At 43.7% G+C, this 16,132-nt stretch overlaps 1 protein-coding gene across 1 annotated transcript; it reads left to right on the top strand.

Annotated features, from left to right (window-relative positions):
• The first annotated feature begins 303 nt into the window (after positions 1-303).
• On the top strand, positions 304-1,647 carry LOC119368898. Its single transcript, XM_037634016.1, has 3 exons — positions 304-971; positions 1,045-1,118; positions 1,294-1,647. Exons 1-3 carry the CDS (start codon positions 347-349, stop codon positions 1,306-1,308), a joined length of 714 nt encoding a protein of 237 aa, XP_037489913.1. The 5' UTR covers positions 304-346; the 3' UTR covers positions 1,309-1,647.
• Positions 1,648-16,132: the final 14,485 nt, after the last annotated feature.

The raw sequence follows: 16,132 nt of genomic DNA, 5'->3' as shown, positions 1-16,132 counted from the left end.
ATTCACAAAAGCTTGGGTCACTTTCTGGCTTTATGACAAAGATGATGCATGCTAGGCATCAATTGAGTTCATTGTTTTCTCATGATTCTATAGACCAACACGAGTACCTAAATGTGGTTGACAAAAGGGTTGAGCATTTATACAAAAACACATTCATGGTTGCAGGTAATAGTTCTTGCTGCCATAGAATTGTTATTGTTGGTAAAATGCTAATTATTCTTATTGCTGTCATTTCTATGGTCATTGCAAACTAATTCTTGTTGCCCTGCTGTCTTTCCATTCTATAGCCGGTGTTCTGGACCCGGCAAGTCACTACAAGTATAACTTTGGAAAAAGTCTATCACACATGAGGGCACTCAATGCAGCACTTAAGAAGTTGGCTAGTCCTTCAGAGTTCATTGCTATGATTCCTGAAGTTCACTCTTATGTCAATACAAGAGGGGCTTTTGAAGGCATGTACCCTCGTAGTGCAGCTGAAAAGGTGTCCCCAACTGAGTGGTGGATAACATTTGGAGATACTACACCGGTGCTTCAAAAGTATGCTATTCAGATTGTTTCTCAATGCACCTCTTCAAGCGGTTGTGAGCGGAATTGGAGCACATACGCTTTAGTGCATACACTAGTGAGGAACCGTCTTGGTTTTGAAAAGTTGCACAAGATGGTTTTTTGCCACTACAACCTTGGGCTGCGAATCCGACTAATTCTTGGTGAGACAAAAGAGAAAGAGGTTGATACTTGTGCGTTGTTGATGAATACCTCTCTCTATGATTGTAACAACGAAATCATGGATTGGCTGGGCAACTCAACAAGTGATTCCATGCAAGATGAGGATGCGTATGATGGTGATGGTGATTGTCCAGTGGTCGTAGAGGTGGGACAAAAGAGAACTAGAGGAAGTGGGATGCCTCCAAGTGAGGAGGAAGAGGAGGAAGAGGGGGCAGAGGATGTAGATGATGGGGAGGATGATGAAGGTCAAAGCCCTTTAGTTTATATTAACATTATATGAATTTGTGTGGTTCAAGTGCTAACTTGTAATTTTTGTAGGTAACAATGACGTGCTGCCTAACGAAAACAGTGAACCTCTGCGGAAGTCTACAAGAAAAAGGAGGAAGAGGAAGGTAATAATGAAGTGCTAACTTTGTCTGTTTGCTTGCTGCCACCCAAAATTTTATATGCTTACTGCTATCTCATGCCATGCATCCATTTATTATATATTGTCAACAAATTCTAAGACATGATAATATAAACAAATTTGTTTGCTAACAACATGACATCTAATTTGCTCACTGGCAGCTTGATTCGTTTTAACGAAGGAGACTTGCAAGTCTAGAAGGAACTGAATGACAATTTGGTTTGTTGCTCAATGCTATGTACTGTGTAATTGACCGAATCGATGGTCTTTTGTTATGGGACTGTAATATATACTGGCTGCACTTCTTTTGTTGTTGGACTGCTATGTGTCTTCCTGTGTCTAATCTTAAGTTTAGTCTCTAAAGTCTGAAGCTATATTATTAGACTGCAATCTCGTGGGCTTGTGGCTGATGGTTTATGAGAATTGTATATTTTTGTTGGTCGTTCTATTGTTATATGTGTTGTGGGTCTCTTAAGGCCAGTTACTATTGCTATAAACTGCTTATATGCCATCAATATAGGGGTGATGCTGTCAAAATTTCAAAAAAAATAGTTTTGGTGTTAAAATTTTTGAATTCAAAAAATTTCATTCGAAATTTTCTCGGTATTTCGTGGTAACCGTGGTAACCGCATTTATCCGTCCCCCTCGGTAAAATTGCCTCATTCGGTAACCAAAATCTTGGTCTCACGTGCACAAAACCTAACCGAAGCCTCCAATCGGCCGCAGTCGCTTCTGCTCTTGCTAGGGTATCGCTATGGCCAGGACAAGGGGCCCCGGCCGCCCGCTGCTCCCGCGGCGGATACTTGTCGTGTCTCTCCCGATACGAGATCCCACATCCACCGCCGGGGCCGAGCTAGGGCAAGCCACCGACGACGGGGTTGTGTTCGAGCGTGAGGCCAACGGGGAACCTGTATCGAAGCGCACGCGCCGCTGCCGCCGCGCCGCCGCCGCCGCCCTCGACCGCCTCCCGGATGAGATCGTGGCGTGTGAGATCCTTGTCCGCCTTCCAGCCAGGGACATCCTCCGCTGCCGCGCGGTTTGTCGCTACTGGCTCCGCCTCGCCTCTGCCCCTGATTTCCTGCTAGCCCATCACCGGCGCCAGCCGTCGCTCCCCCTGGTCGCGCTCTACCGCACATTCTGTACAAGTAGAGCGGATGGCCTCCCAATGTGCGGCCGTGGCCGGCCCATCGTCGTGTTCGACGACTACAACAACAATCGTAGTGGCTTCAAGCTGCACGCCTCCTGTGACGGCCTCCTCCTGCTCAGCCGATCTAACGAGAGCTTCAGCATCTGCAACCCAGCCACGCGTCAGTGCGCTCCCCTCCGAAACCTCACCACCGCTGGCCACATCAAAATTGTGATAGCCGCGTTATACCTCCACCACACGTCAGGTGAGTACCGTGTCCTCTACTGGAAAAAGAGACACTGGAAAGGGAATGAACGAGTGAAAGAAGCTTCCTGCTACATCCTTACGGTGCAGCGGAGAGGCTCGCCGAGGTGCATCCGAGTTCCTTCGGAGATCCCTGCCATTAAGAAATCTATGATAGCTGCGAACGTGATGACCACTATTAATGTGGCCCCACCCATCATGTTTCGCAACTGCCTGCATTGGGAACCTAGCTGGCTTCGCTATGATGTCGGGGACATAGTCGTTTTCAACACAGTGGCTGAGTCATTCAGATCCATGTGCTGCCCGCCTGGTGCTACCAGTTCCTGCACTCGCTTGTGCGACATGGAAGGTTCGATCGGCTTCAGTTGCTTCGACGATCGGAGGACAATCGTCAGAATCTGGGTGGTAGAGGACTATGAGAGGGAGGTATGGGCATTCAAGTACCATGTTAAATTCCCCATGGAGAGCTTGTACCACTTGACAGATACACGGCATTTCATTTTCTCCGACAAGGGAGATGTGCTCGTCTATAGTATATATGCACGTTACATGTTCCATTGTGACAGTACTGGCAAGTTTCTAGACGAATTCCAATGGAATCATGAGTCACAAGGTTTGAGCATTATTGGGCATAGGTTCAAAGAAAGCCTTGTCGACCATAAGTTCTTTGCAAGGCGAGAAGCAGCTCATGATGGACAACCAAGTTTTTTCGAAAGGCTCTAAATTAAGGTACCTCAACATAACAGTGATTTTGGTTTATTTACATATTTCTCATCTTATTGCGTTTTTTAGTGTAGTGATTAACTGGAGCTATTTCTTTCTTAGTCAAGACGTTAGCTCTTTCTTTATTGTTCATTGAGCAGTTCGAATGCTTTGATTGCTTATCAGATAAGAGGTTAAAATATTCTTCATTCTTTTATTTTGTTAATTCAAAATTGCACTCAAATCCATTCTTTTTCATAACTTGAGTATTCCATATAATTTGCATTTCATGGATATTTAACTCCATTTTACTATCACAGTAAAACACTTCAAATATGTATAATACCTCAAGATGAAAACAATCACTTTGATGTCTGCACTTGTTAGGTGGTCATATCCATCTAATTTGGGAAAGATGTGAATCGACTGCGGTGTAGATATCTAACTTTGGAACATAAGATGTCATGTGTCATATATGAAGAAAAGGATTAAGACAGCATGCTTCACATGGTAAAACAAAAAAACAGTGCTTTGAATATTTTAGATATTGTCAGTTGATCTGTCTATGCACTTAACGAAGTGTGAAGGTGAATTCTGCTACGTTCCAGAAACATCAGCTGCCAGTTAACTGTTGATGGTCTATTTTTTCTTATGGCAACACATAGGTCATCGGGGCATGAATAGACTTCATCCGTTCTTTCTTTCTCGAAACAGGGTTGACCCTTCATCGTGGAGAACAATTTAACCACCATCTCATTATGTTGTGTGACAGTCTTAACAATGAGGTTACAAACTAGGTGTCGAGATTTGCTAGTTTGCTAGAATTTTTGGTGGATTAGTTAGTGGTGTACTCTGACTCTAGCCCATTGCTACTGTGCTTTTGATGCCTCTTGAGTTTCAATTATATCCATGTGTTTAAATGTGTTTTTGGGTTGTCTGATCGCTGACTGATCATGCACAAGATATTACATTTCTATTTCTTACAATTTGTACCGCACCCTCTGAAATTTCCTTCAACTTGCCCGGTGCATATGTCCATTAAACCTTTCCTATCATATCACAAATACAAAGCCTCAATGTATTTAGTTTAATTTTAAGCTTTAGATAACTTCATTATAACTATAAGTTGCTGATGTTGGCTGTCTTTGTATTTTAGGGGATCCAAAACACAAATGTTGATAAGGAGTACTGAGCTATAACATGAAGATTATTTTTTAGACGCTGCCGGTGACAGAATTTGAACTAGTTGTGCCACAGTATTGTCCAATCACAACATAGACACGATACAAAATGTCTCGCTCTCCTTTTGTACTTTATGAGTTTATCTGATTTTAGTATGAATATACTGCTCATGGTTATTATTGAAGTTTTCTTGGGTTGTTGTACCGGTCATATGGTCTAAACAGATGTTCTCTAACCGAGGAAACAAATATTAAGTTCATTGTTGCACGTAAACTTGTACGTCTGGTGCATTGAAATTAGGGATGTGCTGCTCTTTGTAAGCGAAGTCTTGGCCTGTCCGGATGCCATGGTGTTGGCTGCTGAACGGCGTTGGATCAAGATCATCACTGGATCTGATTGTAAAGCCCTGGAGGACCACGGGCATCAAGGGAATGACTGGTCGTTTGGTAGCCATATTATTCAAGAGATGCGCACCTATCTCTCAAATTTCCAGGGTTTGAGCTATGATTTGCTGGGAGAGAGGAAAATGATGGAGCCCACAGATGTGCTAAGCATGCATTATTTGCAGACATGAATATTGGGTGTCCGATGTAATCCCTGACTGAATGCCGTGCTGCACTCAGAATATGTACATTCGCTGAAAGTATGAATGTCACTGAGAGTGGTACTGAAAAAAAATCATACGTTATACTCCCTCCGCTCCTAAATATAAGACATTCCACTACAAATTATACACGGATGTATATAGACATATTTTAGGTATAGATTCACTCATTTTGCTCCATATGTAGTACATAGTGAAATCTCTAAAAAGACTTATATTTAGAAACATAGGAAGTAGAAATTAATGTGGGGGGTTCTCCGGCTCCACCATGCATGTCGCCGACGGCACCTCTGGCTGCCGGTACACACTGGTTCTTGAGTGAGTCCGCGTAGGCGGTGCCGTCGTGGCGCGTGGTGCCTCCGGCGGTTCGAGGGAATATAGGCAACCAGCCAGAAGGAAAGATTGAAGAGAACCCGACCTATTATATTACAACTTATATATGACCTAGGGGTGAAACAGATACTTGATTTTGGAGTATATAGCAAAAAACTACCACGTTACAGGCTATGTCTACAAAAAATTATCGGTTTTTTTAATTTTTCAAAATGCTACCACAATTTTGGTTCGCTGTTTCAAAAAACCCTAGTGACCAGGTGCTTAAGTTTTAATCATGATTATGGCATGGCGGCCCTGCTCGTCAGCTCCACATGGCAAAAAAAGTCAACACTGTTATGTAAACAGTTAGTTGACCGTTATGACCAGGTAGGGCCCACATGCACCTTCTTCTCCTCTGTCTCCCTTTCATCTCCGGTGGCCTTCTTGTTGAGTAAATAGGCAATTTCTCGATTAAATTAATCCACGAGTAAATCACTAGCATGATATTGACTAAGTTGATGACGTACTGACTTTAATCTAAACATGCACGTACTAAGCAAACAGTAGACAAATCTACACATACTGCTAGTACTGCTAATATGAAATTAATCAGGAGCGGGATAAGCGAGTTATACCCTCCAGTAGCCATGCAGAGGCCGCGGCTTTGGTGGCCTTCTTGTCGGCTTCAGCTTTCTCGGCGGCGACACGGTCGGGGTCGGTGGACATGGTGATGATGAAGGCGGCGCGGACGTAGAGGAAGTAGACGATCGGAAGCGAGCAGTCGCGTAATCGCTGCCCAAAAACATATTCGCCCCTCACCCCGTACAGGAACCAGAAGGGCGTGGTTTCGGAGACCTGCTCTCCCGTCGACCGTGTACGCGGTGAACGGGATGGAGTCGCCGGCGGCAGCAGCAGCAGAGGAACGACGTGGGCGTGGAGGCGGAGATGCGTTCTGTTTTCGCGGCGGCTAGGGTTGGCAGCGCCCCACATATATATGTGCGGCCGCGCGTGGAGAGACGTGGGCTGAACCCACGTCCAAGTCGGTAGCCCACGATCCAACGTCTCAGATCGTGGCCCTACCTGTCAAAGACTCTCCATTCCTTACCGGCAAAAAGAAGCGCATAGGAGCGAGCTCGGCTCGGCTGAATCCCGCAACCCGCGGCGCGGCGCGTCATGACGAGGCGTGGCGTGGCGAGGCGAGCAGAGGAGGAGGAGTGCGCGAGGGCCTCTTCTCTTCTCAAGCTCCAATAGCATGTAGAAGAGCCACCCTTATAAACCACTCCAACTTTCCTTCCACTAGCATGGTGGGACTAAACTTCCCACCACCTTGTCATGCCACCTACATGGGCCCTTAGAGATCAAATCTGAAATTGTCATATGGGCTCTAGGCCCATCTCACATTTAAACAATCCCCCACCAGATCTCAGGGGCCCACTTTGTCCTTTGTTCCAAACGCTGTTTTGATATACTAGTGTTTCAATGAAGACCTGTTAAGGTTGAGCTTCACCTAGAACAAGTAGCTACACTCCTTCACAACTGAACAAATGGACTATGCCTTGAATTGTCAGTTTGGCGTAAAGAAGTTTCACCACATGTCTTACTAGTACTGGGCTGCCGAAGGCTGACCCCTCGGGTGGAGCATATAAGTCATACTCCTGGCCTATTCATGAGCTTACTAGAGATCACCCCAATCTCATAGACTGTGACTAGCAGTCGGGCTCACATAGGTGTGTTCCTCCAAAGATCGCTCTGTAGGATAGCATCTTGCTTATACATATAAGCCTTGGAATACATTAAGACAGTAGTCATCCTTCCATACAGTTTCCGAGAGTATTGCATCTCCAACGGAGTGGGTTAGTAAAGTTACTCTCCTCAGTTCACCACTGGCATGTTTCCCAGGTCCTACTTCACGGGATCTCCGATCACATAGGTTGGGTTACCACCATGGCAACTCATGTGGGTCTTATACCCATCTCCCTCGATGCACTATCTATCACTACACGTGATAGCCCTTTCGTAAAGGGATCTGCCAGATTCTTAGCCGTATGGACATAGTCCAGCGCTATCACTCCGGAGTTTCTTAATTTTCTGACAGCTTTTAATCTCATTCTTATGTGTTTGTTGGACTTCATGTTGTCCTTTGAACTCTTCACCTTGGTGATGACAGTCTGATTGTCACAGTTCATAAGGATAGCCGGAACCGGTTTATCAACCAGTGGCAAGTCCATCAAAAGATCTCGAAGCCATCCTGCTTCAACACCAGAAGTGTCTAATGCTGTTAATTCTGCTTCCATTGTCGATCTCGTTAAGATCGTTTGCTTGCAAGACTTCCAGGAAACAGTGCCACCTCCAGGAGTAAACATATACCCAGTTGTGGCCTTCATCTCATCAGCATCAGAGATCCAATTCGCATCACTATACCCTTCAAGTACCGACGGGTCTCCGGTATAGTGAAGTCCATAGTTCATAGTACCTTTCAGATAGCGCATAACTCTTTCAACAGCATGCCAATGTACATCACCCGGTTTGGAAACAAACCGGCTCAGTTTGCTCACAGCAAACGCGATGTCAGGCCTCGTTGCGCTCGCTAGGTACATCAGTGAACCAATGATTTGAGAGTATCTCAATTAATCTTTAGCCATGCCTTTGGACTTTCGAATCAACATGCTAGGATCATATGGTGTTTGAGATGGTGTGCAGTCCGAATATCCAAAACGACTCAACACCTTCTCAATATAATGGGATTGCAGAAGTGTGATCCCACCCTCATTATCTCTCATTAGCTTGATGTTCAAGATAACATCAGCCACACCAAGGTCTTTCATCTCAAAGTTCTGAGATAGAAATGATTTGACCTCCTCAATGACTTTGAGGTTTGTTCCGAATATCAGTATGTCATCAACATACAAGCACATTATAACTCCTTCGCCCCCAGCATGGCGATAGTATACACATTTGTCAGCCTCATTAACAACGAGACCAACAGATGTCAGAGTTGTATTGAACTTATCATGCCATTGCTTAGGTGCTTGCTTCAAGCCATATAAAGATTTCAGCAACTTACACACCTTCCTTTCCTGACCATCTATCACAAAGCCATATGGCTGTTGCATGTAGATTTCCTCATTTAGCTCTCCATTCAGAAAAGCCGTCTTAACATCCATTTGATGGACGAGAAGACCATGTGAGGCCGCCAACGGAAGTAATACTCGAATGGTGGTCAGTCTAGCCACAGGTGAATAAGTATCGAAGAAATCTTCATCTTCTTTCTGGTCATAGCCCTTGGCCACAAGCCTGGCCTTGTACTTTTCAATCGTACCATCAGGCCTAAGCTTTTTCTTGAACACCCACTTACATCCCAATGGTTTGCAACCATAGGGACGCTCAGTGATCTCCCATGTCCCGTTAGCCATGATGGAATCCATCTCGCTACGGACCGCATCCTTCCAGTAGTCAGCTTCTGGAGAGGCATACGCTTCTGAGATAGAAGTGGGAGTATCATCCACGAGGTACATGAAAAATTCCTACACATAATAGGTTTTTCGATTGTTGAGTAAATTGGAAATTTCTCGATTAAATTAATCCACGAGTAAATCACTAGCATGGCATTGACTAAGTTGATGACGTACTGACTTTGATCTAAACATGCACGTACTAAGCAAACAGTAGACAAATCTACACATACTGCTAGTACTGCTAATATGAAATTAATCAGGAGCGGGATAAACGAGTTATACCCTCTAGTAGGCCATGCAGAGGCCGCGGCTTTGGTGGCAGCAGCGGCGTCCTCGACGGCCTTCTTGTCGGCTTCAGCTTCCTCGGCGGCGGCACGGTCGGGGTCGGTGGACATGGTGATGATGAAGGCGACGCGGACGTAGAGGAAGTAGACGATCGGAAGCGAGCAGTCGCGTAATCGCTGCCCAAAAACCTATTCGCCCCTCACCCCGTACAGGAACCAAAAGGGCGTGGTTTCGGAGACCTGCTCTCCCGTCGACCGTGTACGCGGTGAACGGGATGGAGTCGACGGCGGCAGTAGCAGCAGAGGAACGACGTCGGTTTGGAGGCTGAGATGCGTTCTGTTTTCGCGACGGCTAGGGTTGGCAGCGCCCCACATATATATGTGCGGCCGCGCGTGGAGAGACGTGGGCTGAACCCACGTCCAAGTCGGTAGCCCACGATCCGACGTCTCAGATCGTGGCCCTACCTGTCAAAGACTCTCCGTTCCTGACCGGCAAAAAGAAGCGCATAGGAGCGAGCTGTTGGGGAACGTAGTAATTTCAAAAAAATTCCTATGCACACGCAAGATCATGGTGATGGCATAGCAACGCGAGGGGAGAGTGTTGTCCACGTACCATCGTAGACCGTAAGCGGAAGCGTTATCACAACGCGGTTGATGTAGTCATACGTCTTCACGACTCGACCGATCCAAGCACCGAACGTACGGCACCTCCGTGTTCAGCACACGTTCAGCTCGATGACGTTCCCCGGGCTCCAATCCAGCAAAGCGTCCGGGATGAGTTCCGTCAGCACGACGGCGTGGTGATGATGATGATGTTCTACCGGCGCAGGGCTTCGCCTAAACTCCACGACGATATGACCGAGGTGGAATATGGTGGAGGGGGGCACCGCACACGGCTAAGGAACGATCCGTAGATCAACTTCTGTGTTATGGGGTGCCCCCTGCCCCGGTATATAAAGGAGCAAGGGGGGAGGAGGTCGGCCCTAGGAGGGGGCGCGCCAAGTGTGGAGTCCTACTAGGACTCCCTTGTCCTAGTAGGATTCCACCTCCCTTGTTGGAGTAGGAGAAGGGGAAAGAGGGGGAGAGGAAGAAAGAAAGGGGGGCTGCGCCCCTTGTCCAATTCGGACCAGAGGGGGGGGGGGCGCAGGCCTCCTTCCTTTTGGCCTCTCTCCTCTATTCCCGTATGGCCCAATAAGGCCCATATACTTCCCGGCGAATTCCCGTAACTCTCCGGTACTCCGAAAAATACCTGAATCACTCTTAACCTTTCCGAACTCCGAATATAGTCGTCCAATATATCGATCTTTACGTCTCGACCATTTCGAGACTCCTTGTCATGTCCCCGATCTCATCCGGGACTCCGAACTCCTTCGGTACATCAAAACTCATAAACTCATAATATAACTATCATCAAAACCTTAAGCGTGCGGACCCTACGGGTTCGAGAACTATGTATACATGACCTAGAACTATTCTTGGTCGATAACCAATAGCGGAATCTGGATGCCCATATTGGCTCCTACATATTCTACGAAGATCTTTATCGGTCAAACCGCATAACAACATACTTTGTTCCCTTTGTCATCGGTATGTTACTTGCCCGAGATTCGATCGTCGGTATTCAATACCTAGTTCAATCTCGTTACCGGCAAGTCTCTTTACTCGTTACATAATGCATCATCCCGCAACTAACTCATTAGTCACATTGCTTTCAAGGCTTATAGTGACGTGCATTACCGAGAGGGCCCAGAGATACCTCTCCGACAATCGGAGTGACAAAACTTAATCTTGAAATACACCAACCCAACATGTACCTTTGGAGACACCTGTAGTACTCCTTTATAATCACCCAGTTACGTTGTGACGTTTGGTAGCACCCAAAGTGTTCCTCCGATAAACGGGAGTTGCATAATCTCATAGTTACAGGAACATGTATAAGTCATGAAGAAAGCAATAGCAACATATTAAACGATCAAGTGCTAGGCTAACGGAATGGGTCATGTCAATCACATCATTCTCCTAATGATGTGATCCCATTAATCAAATGACAACACATATCTATGGTTAGGAAACATAACCATCTTTGATTAATGAGCTAGTAAAGTAGAGGCATACTAGTGACTATATGTTTGTCTATGTATTCACACATGTATCATGTTTTCGGTTAATACAATTCTAGCATGAATAATAAACATTTATCATGATATAAGGAAATAAATAATAACTTTATTATTACCTCTAGGGCATATTTCCTTCAGTCTTCCACTTGCACTAGAGTTAATAATCTAGTTCACATCGCCATGTGATTTAACACTAATATTCACATATGTATGTGATTAATACCCATAGTTCACATTGTCATGTGATCAACACCCAAAGGGTTTACTAGAGTCAATAATCTAGATTACATCGCTATGTGATTAACACCCAAAGAGTACTAAGGTATGATCATGTTTTGCTTATGAGAGAAGCTTAATCAATGGGTCTGTCACATTCAGAGCCGTATGTATTTTACAAATATTCTATGTTTTCAATGCTCTGCATGGAGCTCCTCTAGCTTAATTGCTCCCACTTTTAATATGTATCCATATTGAGACTTCGAGTCATCTGGATTAGTGTAAAAGTTTGCACCGATGTAACTTTTACAACAAACTCTTTTATCACCTCCATAATCGAGAAACATCTCCTTAGTCCTCACTAAGGATATTCTTGACCGCTGTCCAGTGATCTACTATTAGATCAAAATTGTATTCCCTTGTCAAACTCAGAGCAAGGTATACAATAGGTCTGGTTCACAGCATAGCATACTTTATAGAACCTATGACTGAGGCATAGGGAATGACTTTCCATTCTCTTTCTATTTTCTGCCATGGTCGGGTCTTGAGTCTTACTCAACTTCACACCTTGCAACACAGGCAAGAACTCTTTCTTTGACTGTTCCATTTTGAACTACTTAAAAATCTTGTCAAGGTATGTACTCATTGAAAAATCTTATCAAGCGTCTTGATCTATTTCTATAGATCTTGATGCTCAATGTGTAAGCAGCTTCACCAAGGTCTTTCTTTGAAAAACTCCTTTCAAACACTCCTTTATGCTTTCCAGAAAAATTCTACATTATTTCCGATCAACAATATGTCATTCACATATACTTATCAGAAATGTTGTAGTGCTCCCACTCACTTTCTTGTAAATACAGGCTTCACAGTAAGTCTGTACAAAACTATATGCTTTGATCAACTCATCAAAGCGTATATTCCAACTCCGAGATGCTTGCACCAGTCCATAGATGGATCGCTGGAGCATGCACATTTTGTTAGTACCTTTAGGATTGACATAACCTTCTAGTTGCATCATATACAACTCTTCTTTGAGACAACCATTAAGGAATGCAGTTTTGACATCCATTTGCCAGATTTCATAAATTGTGGCAATTGCTAACATGATTCGGACAGACTTAAGCATCGCTACAGTTGAGAAAATCTCATTGTAGTCAACACCTTGAACTTGTCAAAAACCTTTTTGCGACAAGTCGAGCTTTGTACACAGTAACACTACTATCAACGTCCGTCTTCCTCTTGAAGAACCATTTATACAATATGGCTTGCCGATCATTAGGCAACTCCACCAAAGTCCACACTTTGTTCTCATACATGGATCCCATCTCAGATTTCATGGCCTTAAGCCATTTTGCGGAATCTGGGCTCATCATCGCTTCCTCATAGTTCGTAGGTTCGTCATGGTCAAGTAACATGACCTCCAGAACAGGATTACCGTACCACTCTAGTGCGGATCTTACTCTGGAAGACCTACGAGGTTCTGTAGTAACTTAATCTGAAGTTTCATGATCATCATCATTAACTTCCTCACTAATTGGTGTAGTAGTCACAGGAACAGATTTCTGTGATGAACTACTTTCCAATAAGGGAGCAGGTACAGTTACCTCATCAAGTTCTACTTTCCTCCCACTCACTTCTTTCGAGAGAAACTCCTTCTCTAGAAAGGATCCATTCTTAGCAACGAATGTTTTACCTTTGTGATAGAAGGAGTACCCAACAGTTTCCTTTGGGTATTTATGAAGACGCACTTCTCCGATTTGGGTTTGAGCTTATCAGGATGAAACTTTTTCACATAAGCATCGTAACCCCAAACTTTAAGAAATGACAACTTTGGTTTCTTGCCAAACCACAGTTCATATTGTGTCGTCTCAACGGACTTAGGTGGTGCCCCTTTTTAACGTGAATGCAGCTGTCTTTAATGCATGACCCCAAAACGATAGTGGTAAATCGGTAAGAAACATCATAGATTGTACAATATCCAATAAAGTACGGTTATGACGTTCGGACACACCATTACACTGTGGTGTTCCGGGTGGCGTGAGTTGCGAAACTATTCCGCATTATCTCAAATGTAGACCAAACTTGTAACTCAAATATTCTCCTCCACGATCAGATCGTAGAAATTTTATTTTCTTGTTACGATGATTTTCAACTTCACTCTGAAATTCTTTGAACTTTTCAAACGTTTCAGACTTATGTTTCATTAAGTAGATATACCCATATCTGCTCAAATCATCTGTGAAGGTCGGAAAATAATGATACTTGCCGCGAGCCTCAACACTCATCGGATCGCATACATCAGTATGTATTATTTCCAATAAGTCAGTTGCTCGTTCTATTGTTCCGGAGAACGGAGTCTTTAGTCATCTTGCCCATAAGGCATGGTTCGCAAGCATCAAGTGATTCATAATCAAGTGATTCCAAAATCCCATCAGCATGGAGTTTCTTCATGCGCTTTACACCAATATGACCTAAACTGCAGTGCCACAAATAAGTTGCATATCATTATTAACTTTGCATCTTTTGGTTTCAATATTATGAATATGTGTATCACTACGATCGAGATCCAACGAACCATTTTTCATTGGGTGTGTAACCATATAAGGTTTTATTCATGTAAACAGAACAACAATTTATTCTCTTACTTAAATGAATAACCATATTGCAATAAACATGATCAAATCATATTCATGCTCAACGCAAACACCAAATAACACTTATTTAGTTTCAACACTAATCCCGAAAGTATAGGGAGTGTGCGATGATGATCGTATCAATCTTGGGACTACTTTCAACACACATCGTCACCTTGCCTTTTTACTATTTTCTGTTTATTCTGCAATTCCCGTTTCGAGTTACTACTCTTAGCAACTGAACCAGTATCAAAATGCCAAGGGGTTGCTATAAACACTAGTAAAGTATACATCAATAACATGTATATCCAATATACCTTTGTTCACTTTTGCCATCCTTCTTATCCGCCAAATACTTGGGGCAGTTCCACTTCTAGTGACTAGTCCCTTTGCCGTAGAAGCACTTAGTCTCAGGCTTAGGACCAGACTTGGGCTTCTTCACTTGAGCAGCAACTTGCTTGCCGTTCTTCTTGAAGTTCCACTTCTTCCCTTTTCCCTTTTCTTGAAACTAGTGGTCTTGTCAACCATCAACACTTGATGCTTTTCTTGATTTCTACCTTCATCGATTTCAGCATCACGAAGAGCTTGGGAATCGTTTTCGTCATCCCTTGCATATTATAGTTCATCACAAAGTTCTACTAACTTAGTGATGGTGACTAAAGAACTCTGTCAATCACTATCTTATCTGGAAGATTAACTCCCACTTGATTCAAGCGATTGTAGTACCCAGACAATCTGAGCACATGCTCACTAGTTGAGCGATTCTCCTCCATCTTTTAGCAATAGAACTTGTTGGAGATTTCCTATCTCTCAACTCGGGTATTTGCTTAAAATATTAACTTCAATTCTTGGAACATCTCATATGGTCCATGACATTCAAAACATCTTTGAAATCCCGATTCTAAGTCGTTAAGCATGGTGCACTAAACTATCAAGTAGTCATCATTTTGAGCTAGCCAAACGTTCATAATGTCTGCATCTGCTCCTGCAATAGGTCCATCACCTAGCGGTGCATTAAGGACATAATTCTTCTGTGCAGCAATGAGGACAATCCTCAGATCACGGATCCAATCCGCATCATCGCTACTAATATTTTTTTTTCAACACAGTTTTCTCTAGGAACATATAAAAATAAACATATGAAAGCAACAACGCAAGCTATTGATCTACAACATAATTTGCAAAATACTACCAGGACTAAGTTCAAGATAAATTTAAGTTCAATTAATCATATTACTTAAGAACTCCCACTTAGACAGACATCTCTCTAGTCATCTAAGTGATCACGTGATCCAAATCAACTAAACCATAACCGATCATCACATGAGATGGAGTAGTTTTCAATGGTGAACATCACTATGTTGATCATATCTACTCTATGATTCACGCTCGACCTTTCGGTCTCCGTGTTCCGAGGCCCCCATATCTGCATATGCTAGGCTCGTCAAGTTTAACCTGGGTATTCCGCGTGTGCAAAACTGGCTTGCACCCGTTGTAGATGGACGTAGAGCTTATCACACCCGATCATCACGTGGTGTCTGGGCACGGCGAACTTTGGCAACGGTGCATACTCAGGGAGAACACTTCTTGATAATTAGTGAGAGATCATCTTATAATGCTACCGTCAAACAAAACAGAATAAGATGTATAACAGATAAACATAATATGCAATCAAAATATGTGACATGATATGGCCATGATCATCTTGCGCCTTTGATCTCCATCTCCAAAGTACTGTCATGATCTCTATCGTCACCGGCACGACACCATGATCTTCATCATCTTGATCTATATCAATGTGTTGTCACATGGTCGTCTCGCCAACTATTGGTCTTGCAACTATTTCTATCGCATAGCGATAAAGTAAAGCAATTATTTGGCACTTGCATCTTATGCAACAAAGAGACAACCATAGAGCTTCTGCCAGTTGGCGATAACTTCAAAAAAACATGATCACCTCATACAACAACTTATATCTCATCACGTCTTGACCATATCACATCACAACATGCCCTGCAAAAACAAGTTAGACGTCCTCTACTTTGTTGTTGCAAGTTTTACGTGGCTGCTACGGGCTGAGCAAGAACCGTTCTTACCTA

The sequence above is a fragment of the Triticum dicoccoides genome, chromosome 2B (genome assembly GCF_002162155.2).
Source record: "Triticum dicoccoides isolate Atlit2015 ecotype Zavitan chromosome 2B, WEW_v2.0, whole genome shotgun sequence".
Taxonomy (NCBI): Eukaryota; Viridiplantae; Streptophyta; class Magnoliopsida; order Poales; family Poaceae; genus Triticum; species Triticum dicoccoides.
The sequence above is the reverse complement of the archived record's forward strand: the minus strand, read 5'-3'. Positions and strand labels throughout refer to the sequence as shown.

What these genes read in the sequence shown, in the direction of transcription:
- LOC119368898 (XM_037634016.1), top strand. Translation starts at nt 347, where the DNA reads ATGAGGGCACTCAATGCAGCACTTAAGAAGTTGGCTAGTCCTTCAGAG. An exon ending in TGATGGGGAGGATGATGAAG is followed by an intron (nt 972 to 1,044) that starts GTCAAAGCCCTT and finishes TAATTTTTGTAG; the next exon opens with GTAACAATGACGTGCTGCCT.